At 34.9% G+C, this 20,544-nt stretch overlaps 1 protein-coding gene across 1 annotated transcript in view; it reads right to left on the reverse strand.

Moving 5' to 3' along the window:
• Positions 1-1,135: 1,135 nt before the first annotated feature.
• The window catches only part of LOC113517042 (collagen alpha-5(IV) chain), a 45,292-nt gene continuing 25,883 nt past the window's right edge, over positions 1,136-20,544 (reverse strand). The window contains exons 2-15 of the mRNA XM_026901559.3: positions 18,049-18,234; positions 17,632-17,676; positions 17,261-17,545; positions 16,124-16,366; positions 14,960-15,743; positions 13,142-13,402; positions 11,625-11,847; positions 10,407-10,522; positions 8,954-9,354; positions 5,910-7,971; positions 4,617-4,803; positions 3,858-3,972; positions 3,113-3,333; positions 1,136-2,254 (exon numbers count right to left, since the gene is read on the reverse strand). Of these exons, the coding sequence (XP_026757360.1) occupies positions 2,065-2,254; positions 3,113-3,333; positions 3,858-3,972; positions 4,617-4,803; positions 5,910-7,971; positions 8,954-9,354; positions 10,407-10,522; positions 11,625-11,847; positions 13,142-13,402; positions 14,960-15,743; positions 16,124-16,366; positions 17,261-17,545; positions 17,632-17,676; positions 18,049-18,234 (5,319 nt within the window). The 3' untranslated portion in view covers positions 1,136-2,064. The remainder of the gene's footprint in view (positions 2,255-3,112; positions 3,334-3,857; positions 3,973-4,616; positions 4,804-5,909; positions 7,972-8,953; positions 9,355-10,406; positions 10,523-11,624; positions 11,848-13,141; positions 13,403-14,959; positions 15,744-16,123; positions 16,367-17,260; positions 17,546-17,631; positions 17,677-18,048; positions 18,235-20,544) is intronic.

Here is a 20,544-nt window from a genome sequence, read left to right on the forward strand (position 1 = left end):
GAATTCATCATGGTGGGCCAACTGACCTGCATTAATTCTCACCTATGATCGTCCACTGGTGTCTCGTCGGTGTATACCGATAGCGCGGGTGGGGTTACCATTCCATTTTCACCCATTAAAAAAAAACCACGGTGGGAGCGAGCGTAAACCAGTAGCGCAGCCGTGACTGCCTAATGAGTCATGACTAAATACAGAATACACAAAAAAAAAAACTAATAATTGGGAGCTGGAAGTACTACTTAGATGATAAAGGAGGATAAAAACAGGTCAGTTTGCCTATAGTAACGAATTCAGTAAGAATTAACCATAATGGTCTCGCAAAGGTAACATATAATGCTGGTAATGGGGCTGTTAGACTTTATTATCTTTCTCCGGGTCGTCATGTACCATTGGCCTACTCGTGTTTCTGTCGCTAAGTAGCTATGTTTGCAGATTTGATTTAAAGTAGAATACGGAGGCATAACATCTTAGTTCGGGTGGAGAAAGGATTGTTAGTATTAGAGATTAGTAACGTCATTGCAAGCGATCAGGTCAATCCTATCAGGTCGATTTCTATGCGGTTTCTCTTGGAAAATATCGTGATTTATTTATTGTTAAATTCGTCACGATGGACCAACTGGCCTGCTTCATCCTCACGTATCATTCCTCAATGGTACACTGCCAGTGTTTCCAATCGATAGCGCAATCGAGGTTTTTTTTTGATGGGTGAAAATGGTATGGTAACCCCGCCTGCGCTAACGGAATACGCTGGCGGATCACCAGTGAAGGGTGATAGATGAGAATGAAAACAGGTCAGTTAGCCCATCATGATGAATTCATCAGGAATTAACCATGATAGTTTCCAGGGAGAACTGTGAGGAGGTCGACCTGGTTGGGTATATTGCTAGCAATGGGATTTTCAGTCTCCATTACTAACAATCCCTTTCCCGCCGCGCAAGCGAGGTTAGCATTCCATTATCATCTTAACAAAAAAACACAATTTAGTCAAATAGAAATAGCAATGCATAAGGAGTACCTTAAACACATTTTCTTCTCTTGTTTTTAAAATATTTACTAATAGCAGAAATTATAAAATATATTTGATTAAGTGCCATAGTGTAGTCTAAGTAGACTGCTGTAATACAAATAAACGATGTCAGAATTAAAAGTAATTTTTATTAGCAATATATTTACAAATATTAAATATTGTTGTTATCATTATAGTAATCATCTTGTTGGATAAAAATTTGGATCTAGAGTAGTGAGCCTACTAACGTACGACTAGATACCACCTACCTACATAAACATTTGTAAATAAAATAAATTGTAATAATATTTCAATTGAGTTTATTATATATTCAGTAATGTTCAAACCAAACGTTTTAGTTGTACAAAGTTTCACATTATATTACATTATTGAAATTATCTACGCTTAAAAATGCTACGCTTCTAGAGGATAGTTTAGAAAATTCAAAGATCTTTACAAACTTATCGAGGAAACGTGAACGCTATCAGAAATCTTTGTACAACTCAAAGCTAGGTAGGTACTCTGATATTATAGGAGATATTTATTGGTGAGTATTACATATATATTAATTATATAGAATTTATAGTGGCAATGTTCTAGTAGGTAGATAGGTTCATAAATGGTTATGTTATCACCAATAATAATCTTTATTTGTGAATTTTACATGTCTACCTAGATACAATATTAGGTGTCTTCCTACACCTCACACGAAGAAAAAGATGTTTTTCAATCAATATAAATAAAATCCCTAACATATTCATGCCTTATTTGATTTAGGTACCTACTTATTTCTAAATTTATTGAAAGTATTTAAATTCATTTATTAAGTAACACTATAAATAAACTGGCAGTGTTATCATACTTATAGTACTTAAATTCAATAAGTACTTGCAACGTAATACCTGTGTTCAAGAGGTCTACATATATTTGAAAATGTTTTATAACAACATTGAGGTATAAAAATAAAAAGTATGTGGGGATGACATCTTAATATGAAAAAAAAATGTAGGAAATGAAAATATCTATTATCTATGTATCACAAACAACGTCGATTTTCTTTACACTTGGAGTTTTCGAGTGTTTCTGTTTCGACCTGGATATCGTAACCGCCGATACGGTCGACTCTGAGGACGTCTGAATACAGGACTTGGGCGCCTGTATTTTGTATACGTGCTTGGTACTGCTTCTACTGAAGGCGAATGTTCACCTGCCGACACGTTCGGTGGCTTTCTCATGCAAACTGCACATCTGCATCATAAATAAAAATATAAATAATTTAATTTACTGGAAACGTGATTAAACAACTGAATGAGTTAGAAAAAAATGCACCCTCGGTTTTTGCTTTATCCCTCGTAAATTCTAGTAAAATCTATTAATTTTCGGGGCGGAAGCATATATTAAAAATTATATTATATTTTAATAGTAGTATTTTTGTAGTTATTTTACCAAATATGAAAAGGAAAACGTTGTAAAATTTTTAAGACTACTAAAGGACAGGCGTCCTATTCCCGACTATTTAATATTTTCTTATGAAAATATTAAATTTTTAAAGGAAAATCTTAGGAATAATAGTTTTTAAATGTTATTTGAATTCTTAAAGGCTGAATTTATGAGGTAAATGTATCAAATTTTTATTTTTTATCATTTTAACAATTAAAAAGAAATGTAAAACAATGCGGAAAAAAGCGGAATGTTCCTTATCGTGACCGGTATTTCTCTCGAAAATACTTTTAAATATGTTTTTGTCATCATCATATCAGCCGTTAATTGTCCACTGCTGACTATAAGTCTCATTGGGGGTTTTATTAGTAGTTAGCAGGCAGGATGGCAATCGTAGTTAGGCATTGGTGATGTTTTAAGAGTGGACATTGCTGCCCATCCGTCAACCATTAAATTTCCTTAGTTGCCTCTCACGATACTCACGGGAAAGGATGAAATGGCCCATTTTATGGCGGGACCACAAGGCTATTTAATTAACTTCCTATTTTGAACTGATTTTGATAATTCTTTTCTGATTCTATATGATTTATTGTCATGTTTGTTCTACACAAATTTGCTAATTATTATTGAAATCCCCGTTTGTTTGTAGAATAAAAATATACTCGCCTACTGATTTTAGAAACATGATTAGTTTTCAATGTTTGTTGATCGGGTTTTGTAAACATATTGTTATCATCGATTGTAGAGAGCCAAAATGAAATGGCAGTAGCGAAGTAGTTACAGCGACCGAGTCCATTGCATTCGATGAAAGGTCTCGTACGGAAATCACGTAAGCATGACCCAGGTGATGCCAAGTTTTGTCCTGCTGCTTCTGATCCTGCCATATGCTGTAAAAAATATTATTGTTAACATAATTTCCTAATGATTATCAAATTTAATATTAAGGATTTATCTTCCTTTTCCATATAAAAATCAAATAATAAATGTCTAGATTGATAGATCAAAAACAACAGACACCATCACTACTGGAACTCGAAATGTTTTTTTCTAATTTAATTAACATGTCGTACTTCTACTATTGAATTCTTTTAAATTAATTTTTATGTTTAACTTTATATAAGATAATAATGCCTAATGACTCATTAGTAATGATATAGTAAAGGGTATATTTTAGATTGACCGTTGCAGTTGTTGTGCACTTAATATTTGATATCACATTTCGCCAAGCATTAATTTGCTTGACATGCAATGTTATGCCATTTCGTATTCTGTTATCAAAATCTCAGATTTGACGGAACTTATGAGTATGACGTCGATCTCGAGCTTCAATTTTACCAGTTGTTTTTGCTCGCTTAGTTCCCTCTGAATTATTGATTCTACTTTTTTATACCTATTTTGTAATGTATCTTACCATAAGGAAACTGTATCCTATCCATAATTGTTCCCAACCGTTAGGACAGCTAGGTATCACGGTACTTTGACTATGAATGGCAATAGCTCGTGTTGGCGTTTCGCAAACTTGGCATCTGAAATATAGTCATTTATGGAATATTGACATATGTAACTTACAAAAAATTAAAAATACTTAGCGGCGTATGTATGAAATTAGATCAACTGATTCTTATGAAGGAAAGCTTTTAAAACGCATGATTCTCGCTTTCTTTTGGGCACTTAAATCGTTTGCATATGTATCTATTATAAAAGTCAGAATAGATATTTAATAAAATGTGAAGTTTATGATGATATTCATTACTTAAATTTAAGTATCTACATGATGGTAGAACGAATTTAAATGAAAGGCACACAGATGAAATAGTACACAATTATACCTAGGTACTATGTTAAGTATCTCAAAACAGAATTCTCGTGGGATGATTTACGCAACACAGATATAGAGTTGTATATTAGCAGTAACAAGCAAAAGTTGATCATAAATATTTGAAATTATACTTATAATCCACCCATGTGATCAGGATATCTCGATCGATCGAGATAAATAATAATAAGAAGCTTATGTTTTTCTCGATTATATTAATACGTGTATATCAAGTTTTATTATGATTAGTATAGTCGTTAAGACGTTAAAAGGTCAATACATAAGCTAACAAACAAAATAAAAAAAACTCTTTTTCAGATGTATTAAATAATATAAAATATCAATTTGTCTTACCGAGATATGTACATCCCGACATCTCTTGCTTGTATAGGAGTCATAGCCATTGGCATAGGTTCATTAGTCGATAACCAAAAGCTGTAATCTTCTCTTTGAGCAAATTCACATTTATCCATAAATTGAACTCTATTACAAAACATATAAGGCATTGTTGAGAATTTCCGTAGACAACTGCCAGGCGCACCTGTAAGTTTATTTTATATTTGTCTAAGTATTTTATAGACAATTTATATTTAGTAGGTAGTAATAGAGACAGAAATACATTTTACTAATATTAAATATATATATTTTTTTATATTTGGCAAGGGGTAAATGTTGCCCATTATGCCACATACAAATAGAAAACGAGACAGGTTATTAAAAAGTAGCGACATGGATTTTGATATCAATGATAGATGAATTTTTGTTAAATAAACAGGAGTACATACATGGTCAATACACATATGAGACAATATATTGAAATATAAAATGTAATTTCGAAAACATTGGTTTTGAAAGTATCAAATATTAGGTAAGAATTTCTTCTTTTGCTCAAGAGTTATGAAGAAATAGCGGCTAGATCGTGGCAAAAATGATTAAAAGTAAAAACATCTCTAGATGAAATTCCTTCATTTGCGAGTAAATCATCTTTATCATTACCACAATGACACAGAATTTGAACATAAATTAATGTCTATCCTTTAAGGAAACATTTATGTAACATGTCTCGGATTTCAAAAATTATGAGATAGTATTCGTCTGATCTACATAGATACCTACTTGGATAGAGCTTGATGAGCGCTTTTGGAATGTGTAAGAATAACAAACTGCCCAAGTTTAAATAATAATAAGGTATTCTATAATTTCGTTCTCGAACGATTTCGAAAAAATTTGCGGAAGAAAATTGACAATAACTTTTTATTAAGTCGTTCTCGATTCATTTTTACTTAGATATGAAACACTGAATATTTCTCATTCAACCTATTTTAACGAATTGGAATGTAATTTAGAACACAGTTATAAAGTACCTAATTTAGATTAAAATATTAGGCACTTTATATATTACTAAACAAATCCGCTGATATTATTATTATTACCATTAGTGATTGTACGCTCCGTTATTACGATATTATACAAGGAGACTCGCCTTGTATGTTTACGTTCCCGTGCGGTCGCCGAGTACAACCGCAGCAGGACGCTGCGTTATATCACATTATGTATGTGTTAAGTGGCATAAAGAAATAATTAACATTAGTAGAAGTTAAGAACAAAAGAATTAAATTAAAGGATAATATAATTGTAGTACGTTACCTAAATCTTGTCCATGTGCTTTGCCATTAGCTACAATATGTATAAGTGAAAAACCGTCCCAAAGAGGTGAAGTGCCTTCTGGGCATCGTGGAATCATTTCTGTTTGTGAATGAACTGTAAAAAAGAAACCTCTAGACTTTGGAATTGGTCTTATGGCGGGTATTCCAGGGGGGCCTCTATCACCACGTTGGCCTTGATAGCCTTTTAAGCCCGCAACACCTTTTCTGCCTTCACGTCCTTCAAGACCTGGTATTCCTGCAGGGCCAGGGACACCTGGTTCTCCTCTGTTCCCTTTTAATCCAAATGTACCGTTTCGTCCGGGTTTACCTGGAATTCCTGGAAGGCCTGGAAAACCTGGAAGCCCAATTGGGCCTACATCGCCCGGTGGTCCAGGGGGAACGAACAATACAATTTCTCCTTGGTCTCCTTTTATCCCTTTTAAGCCAGGTATACCCGAAATTCCTCGTTCACCTTCATCACCTTGTAAGCCTTTAAGGCCAGTCAGTCCAGGTTGTCCTCTAGAACCATATAAACCAAAGTCACCCATATCACCTTTGTCACCGGCAACACCTTTTGCACCATATTCACCTATTTCACCTTGTTTACCTTTAGGACTAATAACAAATCCTGGTTCACCTTCGTCACCTCGATAACCTTTATATCCTGGACTTCCTTGAAGGCCTGGCATACCGACACGTCCAGGAAAACCTTTCCTACCAGGATTTCCTGATTCACCTTTCAATCCTTTACGACCCGAAAAAGTTAATCCGGGGTGTCCTCGCTCACCCTTAGGCCCATCCACACCAAATTCGCCAGGAGCACCCTTTTGCCCCATTGGTCCTGGCCATCCGGGAAGACCGGGAATTCCAGGTTTACCAGCTTCGCACACATCACATATTAATTTTCCTAACCCTGGAATTCCTGGGGGTCCCCTGTCACCAATAGGGCCTTTTCTTCCTTGCGGTCCTCTATCACCAGCCAATCCTTTAAAACCAATATCGCCTTGTTCTCCTTTTATACCTCTTAATCCAGGATATCCTGGTTCACCATTATCACCCTGTAATCCTGATTCGCCGTAATATCCAATGTCGCCCATATCACCTTTAGTTGCTATGAATGACGGTGTATATCCTATATCGCCTCTGACTCCTTTTGGACCAGTGTCTCCTGTTTCGCCTTTATAGCCTATAGGCCCCCTGTCTCCGGGTAACCCAGGCATACCCATGTATCCCGGCTCCCCGTCCAAACCTTGATCACCTTTTTTACCATCAACTCCAGGAAGTCCCCCGAATCCTTTTTTACCTTTAAACCCATTAAATCCTCTCCTTCCAGGTAATCCTATAGAGCCTTCAAATCCTTTTTCTCCAATATCACCTTTTTCACCTGGGTAACCAAAATCTCCACTATCTCCCTTTGATCCCCTTAATCCTCTTCTTCCTGGATATCCGTCATTACCTTTATCACCTTTTCTCCCTGGAGGGCCTGTTTGTGCAATACCAGAATCTCCAATAGATCCCTTTGTTCCAGGCCTACCAGGTAACCCTGCATATCCTGGAGGACCTTCTTGTCCTGGCTCACCGATCTCGCCTTTCGATCCTTTAAGAGAATCTTCACCCCGAGGGCCTTTACGGCCAGGTTCACCTATTTCACCTATAGATCCATTAATGCCAGGCCAGCCATCTACACCAGGTTTTCCTGATACTCCAATATCTCCATGTTGTCCTTTGAATCCACGACGTCCCGGTATACCAGGTAAACCAGGATAACCATCATCACCACGAAGCCCCGTATCTCCAATATCACCTGTTTCTCCATTAATTCCCGGTCTGCCAAGATAACCTGGAAATCCTGGCCAGCCATCAACGCCTTGGACTCCTGTTCGTCCTCTTGGTCCGAAACGTCCAGGTTCCCCTTTCATTCCTTTAGGCCCCTCATCACCTTTGTAACCATAATTTCCTTCAGGCCCTGGATCTCCAAATGGCCCATTGCTTCCTGGAACGCCTTTAAGACCTGGAAGTCCCGGAGGACCTTGTCTTTCAATACCAGGAAATCCTTTGCGACCCTAGTAAAACAGAGTTGTGTTAATTTTATAAACATTAGTTTTTTGACGACTTGTTGGTCTAGCGGCTTAAGACACCACATTACCGTTCGATGGTCGCGGGTTCGAGTCCCGTTTAATACAAAAATATATCTAAATTGGTGTAGGTACTTTTATGTAAGTATTTACAAAAAGACTAAGCATTGATTATGCGACCGGGATATAGGTACTTATTGTATTATTTACCGGATTAAAACTATGTTCTTCTTCATCTCTGCGGTCAACTTATATACCAAATTTCATACCAAAGTTCAAAATATCAAAACCATTAAACTGGTAAATACCAGTAGTCACCAGTTTAATGGTTTTGAAATTTTGTAGTATATATTTTTATTTGTATATTAAATATTAGCCTCAGATTTATTTTGCTTCATTGTTTGTGATGGATAATATAAAAAAATAACCATTTAACTAACTTTAAAAATTCTTTCACGTACAAAAACTACATTATCAGCCAATAACAAAGACTATCTATTATTTTTGAAAATTCTATTTACCCGTGCGCAACTGAGCCTAGTATAAAATAAAATTACCTTACATACAAATGTGTTTATTGTATTATTGATATTGCAATTCAGAATTTCTTATTCAAATCGTATCACTTTTGTTTACTCCAAAAACAAACTTCTAGTCTTCCTTTAACTACACAAATTACAATATCACTTTTAATATGATCTCAAATTTGTATTCATTTTGTGATGTAACTTTTTATTTCTTAGATAAATAGAAACACTAAGTTCGACTTTTTAAAAATCATTTGGAAAGTACTTGACTTTATCTGTTTTACAAAGTGTTTAGTAATTTTCTATAAATTTGGCATGCACCTATCTACACACATATGCAGTATTTATCTTGTACAATTATGGAGAAGGACATAGCCTTTTTTTGGTCATATAGACTAAGTCGTGAGCATAGTTAGTAACGAATATATCAAAATTGTGCTTACGGGAGGTCCACTGGGTCCTGGTAGGCCGATGTCCCCGGGTATTCCCAATTCTCCTTTGGGACCATGAACACCATCACGTCCTGAGATTCCTTGATAACCGGGTTCTCCTTGATCACCAGGTGAACCAGAAATTCCATCAATACCTGTTTCACCGGGTATGACTGAACGACCTGCATCTCCACGAGATCCTTTGTGTCCTTTAGTTCCCGGATACCCAGGTGGGCCTTGTTTTCCTGGGCTACCAGGTATGCCATATGGGCCAATGTCACCTTTTTCTCCGTACATTCCCTTAAATCCTATTTCACCTTGTCTAGACCTACCAGGGAGCCCTCTGTCTCCTGGGGCACCCGGAAACCCGTCGAAACCTCGAACACCTTTTTCTCCTTTTCTACCAGGTAATCCTGAAACAGATTTATATCTAAGTTTTCTTGTAATAGAGTGCTATTAGTATTTATAATTTAGAATTCCTAATTGCAGAATTACACATCTATACTAATACAATATAATTATTAATTATATTATATAATATAATATTATAAAGAGGTAAAGTTGGTTAGTTTGGTGTTCGGGGTAATCTCCGGTACTACCGATCCAATTTTGAAATTCTTTCACTGTTAGAAAGGTATTTTATCTTGAGTGCTATAGATATATATTTTGGTAAATATATACTTTTAATAATTTATCACAAAAAATGTAATTGAGTCGACAAAGTTTCTATAATATGCCGTGCATCATGTACGGTGCGTGAAAAGCGTAAAATAAAGAAATAAAATCAAATAATTAAGATAATGCAAAATAAAAACAGAAATAAGTCAGTAAAATTATTGCGTTGTCGCTGTCGTTGGTCGAGAAGGTAAGGGATATGGGAGAAACTATACAAACGCGCGCATAATAAAGTGCTAAATAGGCCGCTTATTATAAAATCTTAGAGAATATTAGAACATTACTTTCACACACGCCAAAATATCAGCCTTACTAAAACATGCTGAACAATTTGAAAGTTACATAAACAGAGTGGGTCGCTATTTTAAAATATTGTTAATTCGTAAATGTTTATTGCCTACGTTACGTGATTGCAATACAAAACCAACGTTCATGATCCTTTTTTGTAATTGATAAGGATTGTGTTAATTTTATACATGCAAATTTTTAGACTTTTTTGGCGAGTAATATAAGTGCATACATATATACATAGAAAACGCATACTTCAATACAAACAAATAAACTCATAAGTAAAAATCCGCAACCCTTGAAAGGTCATCAAGGTTAAACTGATATTGAACTCAGAGCAATAGTTTAAAACAATATCATCTTTTTGTCGGTTTGTTTGAGAATGGGATTTAATAGTTAATAGTGGAAAAATTATCGCATGAGACGCGCATGTGTGTACCAAAGACGAAATATATTTATGTTGAGACAAGGGGTTAAAATTGGTTTAAGTAATTTAGATTACCTATTGGTCCCCTGGGCCCGATGAAACCTCTTTCTCCTTTAACATTCAATTCTACATCTACTGATTCGCCCGTTTCTCCTTGTATACCAGGATCGCCGACATCGCCCATTTCGCCTCTACAAAAAATATTTACGAAGTGGTTAGATATCAGAACTTTACATACGTTAACTCCCGATTTTAACTTCCTATGTGATTATTTTTCAATATTTTTAAGTACACACTTTTTTGCATTATATATTTAATTTAATAAAAAAATCTTTCTTAATAAAAAGTTATTTTTAATATTTGAGCACCTTATCTTAATATCCTATAACACTTTTTATAATTGCAATTAACATAGATCAAGCATATTACATTTAATTACATTATTTGCTCAGTATATTGGCACTTATTTAATAATTCATTTATGATTGAACCTTAGATTATGATACTAATTGGATCTTATAACCATGCTCTGGACACTTCATATTAAAATGCCACAACACTTGCTTGTCACAATTACAGAAACAACGTGTAATGCACAGACATTACTTGTTTTTGTAGTGCGTGTCTGTAGTTACGATTAACGCGGGAAAATAGAGTTTGGGAACTGCATATTTGAGAGGTCAGATCGCAGTGGGAGGCAGTGTCCATACTGTAGTATTATTACTTAGGATGTGTTATAACATAGGGGATATCTTTCAGAAATGCTATTATAACACGAAGTTCATGTTTAAAACTCCTCTACAAAATATTAATTATTTTACGATTTTAGGAAACGAATTTGTGACATTGATTATTAATATCAATGCTGTTTATTATTTACATTACATTCAAACACTAAAGAAAAGTGTGCTTGTGCAATATTTTTTTAGTACGTTATGCCTTATATTGACACCATCGCCTGGTACTCGCGGCTTTTGGCCACAACAGAAAATCAGTGTCATGCTCTTTTGAGGGCAAAGCAATAAACTGAGTTGTGGCTATTTTATGTTACTGTGACTCACACTCAAAGCAGTTTGTGTTACTTTTCTTATACCCTTTTCTTTTTGTGCATGTTTGTTTAAGTTTGTTGTTATGTCTGTAATGTAGGCAGCTATAGATAAAGATATCTATTCATTTAGTCAAACTGATCTTTTACGGGGTATATATGAAAATTTTTACAGGCATTCTAATAAGATTATTACAAGAAGGTTTTAAATATCATTAAAAATAATAAATATTACTAGATTAAATTACTTTCGTCCAGGCTCTCCTTTTTGACCACGAAGAAATTGAATGGGGATTCTAGCGGGAGCACCAGGTCTTCCAGGCCACCCGCTTCGGCCTTTTGTTCCATCACGACCTGATAAACCAGGAAGGCCGTAATCACCACTTAAACCTTTGCGGCCCTTTAGTCCAGCGTCTCCCCGATCACCTTGGAATCCTGCATTACCATGTAGACCTGGAGGTCCAGTGAAACCTGCAACGCAAATGTATATATATGTACATTATATTTATGGATAACTAGCTGAAGCCCGTGGCTTTGTTCACGTAAATCTCAATATTCGTATAAAGTATCCTATGTACTAAGTTAAGATAATGTATCCGTATTAAATTTCATTCAAATACGTTTAGTTGTTTTAGCGTAAAAGAGTAACAAACATCCATCCATCCAACCATATTTACAAGCTTTCGCATATATAATATTAATACGATATAATTATAATTCAGTTTTTTGAGAAGAGCAAGGCCAGAAACTAGCAAATAATGCCAAAGAATGAATTTAGTATTCCGTAAAATGGCATAAAAGTTTTTCTCTTCGTCCTTAGGTTTGACTATTCGTCCATCCATCAATTCTTGGTTTCAAAATTAGAATTGTTAAAAATATTAGTCCACATATATTGCATTGGAAGTTATTGAAACAATATTTATATATTCTTTGTTAGGGAATTTAAACTCTTTTGCAAAAGGGGCTTAAAAGTCTAAGTGGGATATCATATGAAAGGACTTTTTATCTGAAGTCAACAAAAACCTATTTACAGCTTTACAGCTAGACCAGTTTTATTGTAATTGAAGTGTATATATGTGTTCCTTTATAATATTTACATTGTCACATGTACAGTTAATTTTTACCTACCAATATCATATTTACAAAAAAATTCTGTATGTAAGATTGTGAAATCTGTACATCTATACTTATAATAAATCAGTAGAGAGGTTAATTCTGTACATGAAATATATTTCCAAAATAACTATCAGGTGGTGATTAGTGATCGATAATGATGCCAAAAATGCAATCAGTAAAATTTTTGTCTGTCTGTCTGTCTGTATGTTCGTTATAGAAACAAAAACTACTCGACGGATTTTAGCGAAACCTGTTACAATTATTCTTTATACTCCTGGGCAGGTTATAGTATACTTTTCATCACGCTACGAACAATAGGAGCAGAGCAGTGAAGGGAAATGTTAGGAAAACGGGAGAAGTTACTCCATTTTTAAACTTCCGTCGCGTGTGCAGCCTTAATGGCAACTTTTTAAAATGTAAAAATGTCCACCCGTGCGATGCTGGGACGGGTCGCTAGTCTTTAATAAAAGTAAACTGTTAAACCGATTGAAATGAAATTTTGTAAATGTGTATTATTTCCTTTAACTTGAAAGGTAGAATTTTTTATCCCGATAACAAAAAAATTACTCAGTAGGGACAAAACAATGTTAGCGTAGTCAGCGTAGCCAGCGTAGCCAGCTCAGGAAATTATGAAGTCACTCAACTATACCTCTCTCTCCTGGTTCTCCTTTGTCTTGTTGAATTATTGGAAGTGGTCGTAATGTAATTCTGCCTTTTATTCCTGGTTGTCCTTGTTTTCCTGTTCCGCCCGGTAATCCTTTTATTCCCTTAGGTCCATGGAAACCCGGTCTTCCCGGTGTTCCAGCAAAACCTTTCCGACCTCGTGCTCCAGGTAAACCCATAAAACCAGGGTATCCTTTTTGTCCCAGAAGTCCATCATCACCTTTTATTCCTTTCTGGCCAGGTAATCCTAAAAAAACAATGCTTTGTTTAATGAATATTATTTATTATTGTGCGATGATACGTTATAGTATATCACCAAAATGAAATCATCAGGGTCCTTTTTCCTTTGTGTAGGTACCTATTAAACTCAAGGAACATTTCATTAAAGAATCATAGGTCGAAAACAACAAAAAGTTTTGATTTTCATTGTCGTGCTGTAAAATTAATATAGGAGTCTCAAAATTTTTGTTGTTGAATTTTTGATTCACGAAATTTCTGCCCTTATATGTTGTGCATATATTTTATATCATGAATAGGTTCTTACTTTTACATACATATTTGATTTCAAATATGTATATTCATTCATATACATTTCAAACTCTAGTTTGATCTAAGTTTCGTGCTATACAATCTAACATGCCATGACAATTGCACCATGTGAGTGCACCCTGACTTGTAAATAGTTTATGATAGTCGAAAATTGCATGATATTTGCTGTCAGTCTTTATTTTAGACAGTTTTGGAATACTTTAAAAGCGAACATTTTTACTGCTGCTTCTACAAAACAATTTAGGAACTAAAATTAGTATTACGAATTACTTTTATTGATTGTAAATAGTAGTATTTACGGAGACAGTACTTTTAACGCAGCGAGCGATCAGAAAGCAATCCTATCGTACATAATTTCCGCTTTCCATCGGGTGGACCGTCTGCTCGTTTGTCTCCCTAACAATAAATAAATAAAAAAAAATACTATTTTTTCTTTTTACAATTAGCAGAATCAGGATCCGTTCCACCTGTGTTCTAACTTAGTTAAAATTTATACGGTTGTTTAATAATTAAGTAACAAATCCAAATAACCCTACAAAATTTTAATTTACAATTATATACAAGAGTTGAACGGTTTCTATTCCAAAACTATTGATTCTATTTTAGATTATTTATGTACCTACGTTATATTAAGTATTTTATAGACATGGAACGTCTTAGCGTAGTGAGTGACCATAATCCCAAAAGGTCTTAAACCACAGTAAAACTATGATTTCGTTTAGTAATAAAGTTAAGTAGTTTGCTTTAGTCTATACTTTATTTCTAGTGTTAATATTTATTAGTAATATTATCTTTAGTCTGTGTTTTGTAATAAACGTAAACGTATTTATAATGGAAGAAAAAGAAACTGGTAATGCTTCCTTGCGCGCTATTGGTTTACTTTGATGAGGTGTTAGGGAGGATGAAATCAGGCTCATTGTAACGAATTTAATTAACGATTATGTTTATTGGGCCGTTAGGTATGTAAGTAGTATGTATTGTATAAAATAAGCTTAATACCAACTTAGTTTAGTCACAAGTCAGTTGGTGTTATAATTTTTAATAATATATTTATTAAAGTGCACATAAAACCCATCCATGAATAGAATAACGAAAATGCGTAGTAATCACGCACTGGACGTGCATGATTATTACGCATTTTCGTGTTCATGTTTTCAATTATTTTTTCTATTCTAATAATATATACGAGTATGTTTCAGATACTTTATTCGATTAAATAATCCCTTAATCTAATATTACTATTAAGTAATGGTACCTGATGGACAGAACGGACAGTCATCACCACGGGGTCCCTTAGGTCCAAGGATTCCAGGGAGCCCAAAATCTCCAGGATCACCGATAGGTCCAGGTAGACCAGGTCTACCAGTTTCTCCTCGTGGCCCTGTAATATTTACTCCAGTTCCTGAAATTCCAGGTGGACCCATTAATCCTGGACTACCACGTTCGCCTTGTGGCCCAGGAAAACCGTTTATTCCGCGATCACCTTCATCACCTTTTGGACCTCGAACCGTATATCCTGGGAAACCTTTTGCACCTATTTTACCCTCGGGTCCGGGTAATCCTGTTGGACCACGCAACCCAGGTAATCCTTTATATCCATCATTTCCTGGTTCTCCTTTTGGTGAAATGCCAGGTTTTCCAATTTTTCCCTGTATACCCTTTATTCCAGGTGGACCTGGTACTCCCACAACACCTGGAATTCCAACCAATCCATCAAATCCGGGCATTCCTTTTTCTCCCGGATATCCTTCAGGACCCTGTGGTCCCATGGCGCCTGGTGTTGGGGGTATATCTAAAGATTCATCATATATACCAGGTTCTCCGGGGGGACCCTGAGGCCCCGGATTACCCAACCTTCCATCATGACCACGTGTTCCTGGAACTCCATCTTCACCATCTTGACCAGGATATCCTGGAGCTCCTTTGAATCCTTTTGGCCCTGCGGGTCCATCTGGACCTCTGTGACCAGGTTTACCTCTTGGTCCCTGTTCGCCTTGATCTCCTTTATAGCCATCTATTCCAGGGAATCCATTTTGACCCTTTTAGAAGAATCAAATGATAATCAAAATTAGTACAAAAAATCTATATTACAATCAATTAATCATGATTTTTATTTAAATTTCTTGTTACGGTTTGAATTTATTGACTCCAACAGTAAAGAGAGTAAAATATATTTCATGAATTTGTATTTACATGATTATTAAAAAAATATTAATATGATGGTAATATTTAATTAATAAAATTACATTATAAAAGAAGACATAATTTAAATAAATTAAACAAGATTATTATGCTATATTTTTAGCACCTTTAAGTCTTTTTAGAGAATGTTACCAGAATTATTAAGTACTTATTATTTGTTTGGTAAAGTTAATTGATTAAATATATCTATATATAAATAAAAATTTAATCGACGTACCGGCAAACCTGGTGAACCTTGTCCTCCCTTCTCTCCCTTGTCACCTTGTTCACCGGGAGAACCTTGTCTACCTTTTACTCCTTTTGTTACAATAGTTCCATTGTCATAAAGTGGATAAATGACTACGACTCTTCTACCTGGCTCACCTCTTGGCCCAGGTTCTCCTTTTTGTCCCTGAGGTCCAAAATTATCGTCTCCAATATCTCCTCTATATCCAGATTCGCCTTTGACACCCGGTAGACCCTATAGTAATATTAAAAATATTAATCAATATTGTAGTCCTTACTTATTTATTTACTAATATTATAAATAAGAAGTGAGTTTGTTTGTTACGTTGTAGCGTAGTAGCGTACTTTGTAGTGTCTTAACGACTTAACCGATTATTATTAAATTTGATATATTTCTACGCATTATATGAGATGGAGAATGACTTAGATTATTTTTTATCACGGTCAGTCAATATATTCCGATTATATCCAACATATCCTGGAAAGGGATTGATGGTAATGAAGTTAACCCCAACAGCTTGCAATATATCCTATCAGCTCGGCCTCCACATGGCGCCCCTTGGAAACCATCGTGGTTAATTATTGTGGAATTCGTCGCGATGGGCCAATTGATCTGTTTTCATCCTCATCTATCATCTCTCACTGGTGCCTTGCCAGCGTATACCGATAACGCAGGTACTGTCCATTTTTATTTACTTATATAATTGTAAATAAATAAACATGTAAAAATAAATCTAATGAATTCTACGAAAGATGTTAATAAAAAAAATCCGACTACACGATTTCTTAACAGACTTTATCTAGAGGACATATTCAGTTCGACGATGTTCAGTCCATCTATTTGTTACTTTTTATTTTTTACCTTTATTTCAACTTTTCAGTCCATTAAATTGATTTTCGAAAATGTGTATTATAACATAATATTGTTTTGTAGCTATGTTTTAGGTAGAACTACTTCAAAATTAATTAAATAGTTAATAAGGATATATTAACAAAATATACAACATTAAAAAAGGGGCCGCTATATCATGCATCTATGAAGCAAGCGAGAAATTAATAAAATATTCTATACATCAACAAAATACTATACGCTTTTATTTAAAAAACTCAAAAGACTTTTCATGATTACCATATCACCATCTTCACCACGATCTCCACTATTTCCTGCCCAGCCAGTCGGTCCTGGACGTCCGGATTCTCCAGGGCGACCAGGTACTCCTGGCTCTCCTACTATGCCTCTAGAATTGGCTCCACCGTCACCCGGAACCCCTTTGAAACCTTTTTCACCATATGAACCGGGCGGACCTCTGTTACCAGGCGGGCCGCTCCTCCCTGGTGGGCCTGTTACGCCGTCAATACCACTGCAACCATCTAAACCCATAGTTCCTGGGATACCTTGTAATCCTTGTGGACCCTATTAAAATATTTTATAATTATGTTTTAATTAACTTTGTTCATGGTACAAATTATAAATTCATTCAATAAACAACAACTCCTTACTTGAGCGCCAGTAAATCCTCTTGGCCCGTAGTGTCCATCTAAACCCTAAAAATAAAAAATAAAAATTAAAGAATTACTTATTCAATTGTATACAAAAAATGTGAGATTTAGCATAAATTTATTTATAACTATTAATTGCTAGGTAATATGAAAAGACGACTAAGAAATTTTATTAGTCTATGACTTCATACATTAAGGCCATCGAAGTATTTGTCAAAATTATCAGTTGTTATTCGAATAGTTTTTCTGTTCCATTCTAAAGTATGTTCTTCTTCTATGTTTATATTATTGTAAGTAGTAATAGTAGAAGTACAGTAGCTTCTGTTAGGAATTTATTAACATGGGCTTTGGCTTGCCAATCGGTGTAGCGATTACCATAAATCTAACAGATAATAGGAAGGTAGTATTTATTTTTACCCTCTCTCCTTTATCACCGTAATCTCCAATGTCCCCCACTTCACCAATTTCTCCAGGTATTCCCATGCGACCTTCTTGACCATCATCTCCATAGTCCCCGGGGAGGCCTGGAAAGCCTGGCGGTCCAGGTTCTCCAGCACTACCTTTGATGCCTTCACAATCGCATAATGTCTGGTTGCACACCGCCTGTAAATATATTACGAAGGATTAATTAAATAGCTACAAAGAATTTGTCATATCTGCCTAATAGATCGACACATCTATCTCAATTCACAATCTAAAAACTTTTTGGATAGAAACTTGAATTATTGAAAGGATTCCCAAAAAAGTTTAAGTTCGCGTCGCACTTATGTGTGAATTTTATTATCTTAAATGAAACACAATCCTATACAATGATAAGAAGAGTAGTTTTCGAAGAAGAGAAAAACTCTACTTATCACGACGTTTTAGAGCGCACACATAACTTAGATAGATTTGGTAACCTTGGGTGATATTTATGACGTGTGGGCATATACAGGTGCATAAATGAAGGATAGTACTTGTGGTATATGTGAAATCAAGATTTTTTTATACAACTTAGAATGGCAAACAAGCTGACGGTCCACCTGATGGAAAGTGGTAACTGTCGCCTATAGACATGAGCAGTACCATGGATATAACAGAGTATACTGTTTCGCCCATGATACCCACATGCGTTGCCATTCCTAAGGACTCAGATGTTAATCCTCTGTACCCAGTAAATTCAAGATTTATTAGTATTCTTTTAAAGAAGTGTTTTTTTTTCCAGTGTGATTAGTGATACTGAATGATTTTTTCTAATTCAATCTTCAATTTTTACACTATACTATAATATAATTGCACTAAAACATCAAATACATATTGTTTATTAGACTACTTATTATAACAAACTAACGACCCGTCCCGGCTTCGCACGGTTATAATGCTGATACTAAATATACCTACCTACTATAGAATGTTCTTATAAACAACGTTTACAGCTTTTTTGTCATTAGACAATACAAACATTTAAAGTGCGAAGCGTGGCTTTTGACGCGGTACTTATAGTCACGCGCCACCGGCCGAGCCGGTACCGTCGCACCGCTATGTCCCTGCATTTTAAATCTGTAATATCTTCGGAAATATTCATTTAAATTACATGCTGTAAAGGACCATATTGATCTATATTAAATAAACAATGTATTTAAGATATAATTGGATAAATATTAATGCTTAAAATTACTTCGTAAATAAGCCATTTTTTCCCTTAAAAATAGTTATTGTGGGTTATCCTTAAGAGATACCATCGCGGACTTTTTATTGACCTTTTTAAGGTGTACAATACTGTAGTACATTATTTTGATTTATCTCGTGGGGTTTAGCCAGCGTTTGCAATGAAAGCTCAAGAAAATGTGTTTATTTACGACATCACATTAGAAATCTCTAAATTTATCATTGTTTCTCTACAATATTATGCATGTATCATACATATAAACCACTCTATCTATTAAAAAAAACCGCTTCAAAATATGTTGCGTAGTTTAAAAGATTCAAGCATATACAGGGACGGACAGACAGCGACAGCGACTTTGTTTTATACTATGTAGTGATAGTTATGATAATGAAGTGATAATAAATACTACATTTACATACACATATAAATATATACATAGCACACACTAGGAAATATAACGAATCTAGTAAAATGAAATAAAGAAATAAAATAAATAAGAAAAAGAGTAACTACAGTGAAAGAAAATGGGATTTGACTTGCACTTTAAACGAAGCTAGAGACTGGGCGTTTCGTATAGAGGGTGGTAGCTAGTTCCATAGATGCACAGCCTGAACGGAGAAGGATTAGGTGTAATAGACAGAGGTATGTGAAGGAGTTTCTAGGCGAAGATTATTCGAGGTACGTGAAGCATGACTTTGCACGTCACCGAGAAATATGAATTGCTCTTTGAGTTAAGGTGTAAGAGGATTGAAAAGAATAGAATAAAGAAAGAATATACCAATCACGGCGTCGACGTATTGGGAGCCACTTGAGCTGAGTGCGAAATTTAGAAATGTGTTCGTATTTGCGAAGTCCAAATATAAATCTAATATACAAGTTTTGGAGACGATCAAGTATTATTTGCATTTTCTATAATATGGACAAATTCTTATTTTATGTAAAATTAACGACTTGTATTTCATTACATTTTGTTTTATAGGAGGAAGGTATTTATTGAAGTTTTTACGAGAACAAGACACAAATATTCCGCGCGAACGAATCCTCTGTAATAGCTATTTACAGTGGATTCGTCTTAAGATAAATGTTTAATATTTGATTTATTTTAAATGTATTTCGAGTTCGACGTATACCTACATATTGCCGATATATGAGAGCTTTGTGCTCTAGTTGTATACAAAGAAACGTGTTTATTAAAATTTCTGATTTCTGATAACAAAAAATGTATTAACAAAGGTAATTAATACGAGACATGGCAGCGGGTTTAC

This window comes from Galleria mellonella, unplaced genomic scaffold (genome assembly GCF_026898425.1).
Source record: "Galleria mellonella isolate WM207_F2 unplaced genomic scaffold, CSIRO_AGI_GalMel_v1 utg588, whole genome shotgun sequence".
Classification (NCBI taxonomy): domain Eukaryota; kingdom Metazoa; phylum Arthropoda; class Insecta; order Lepidoptera; family Pyralidae; genus Galleria; species Galleria mellonella.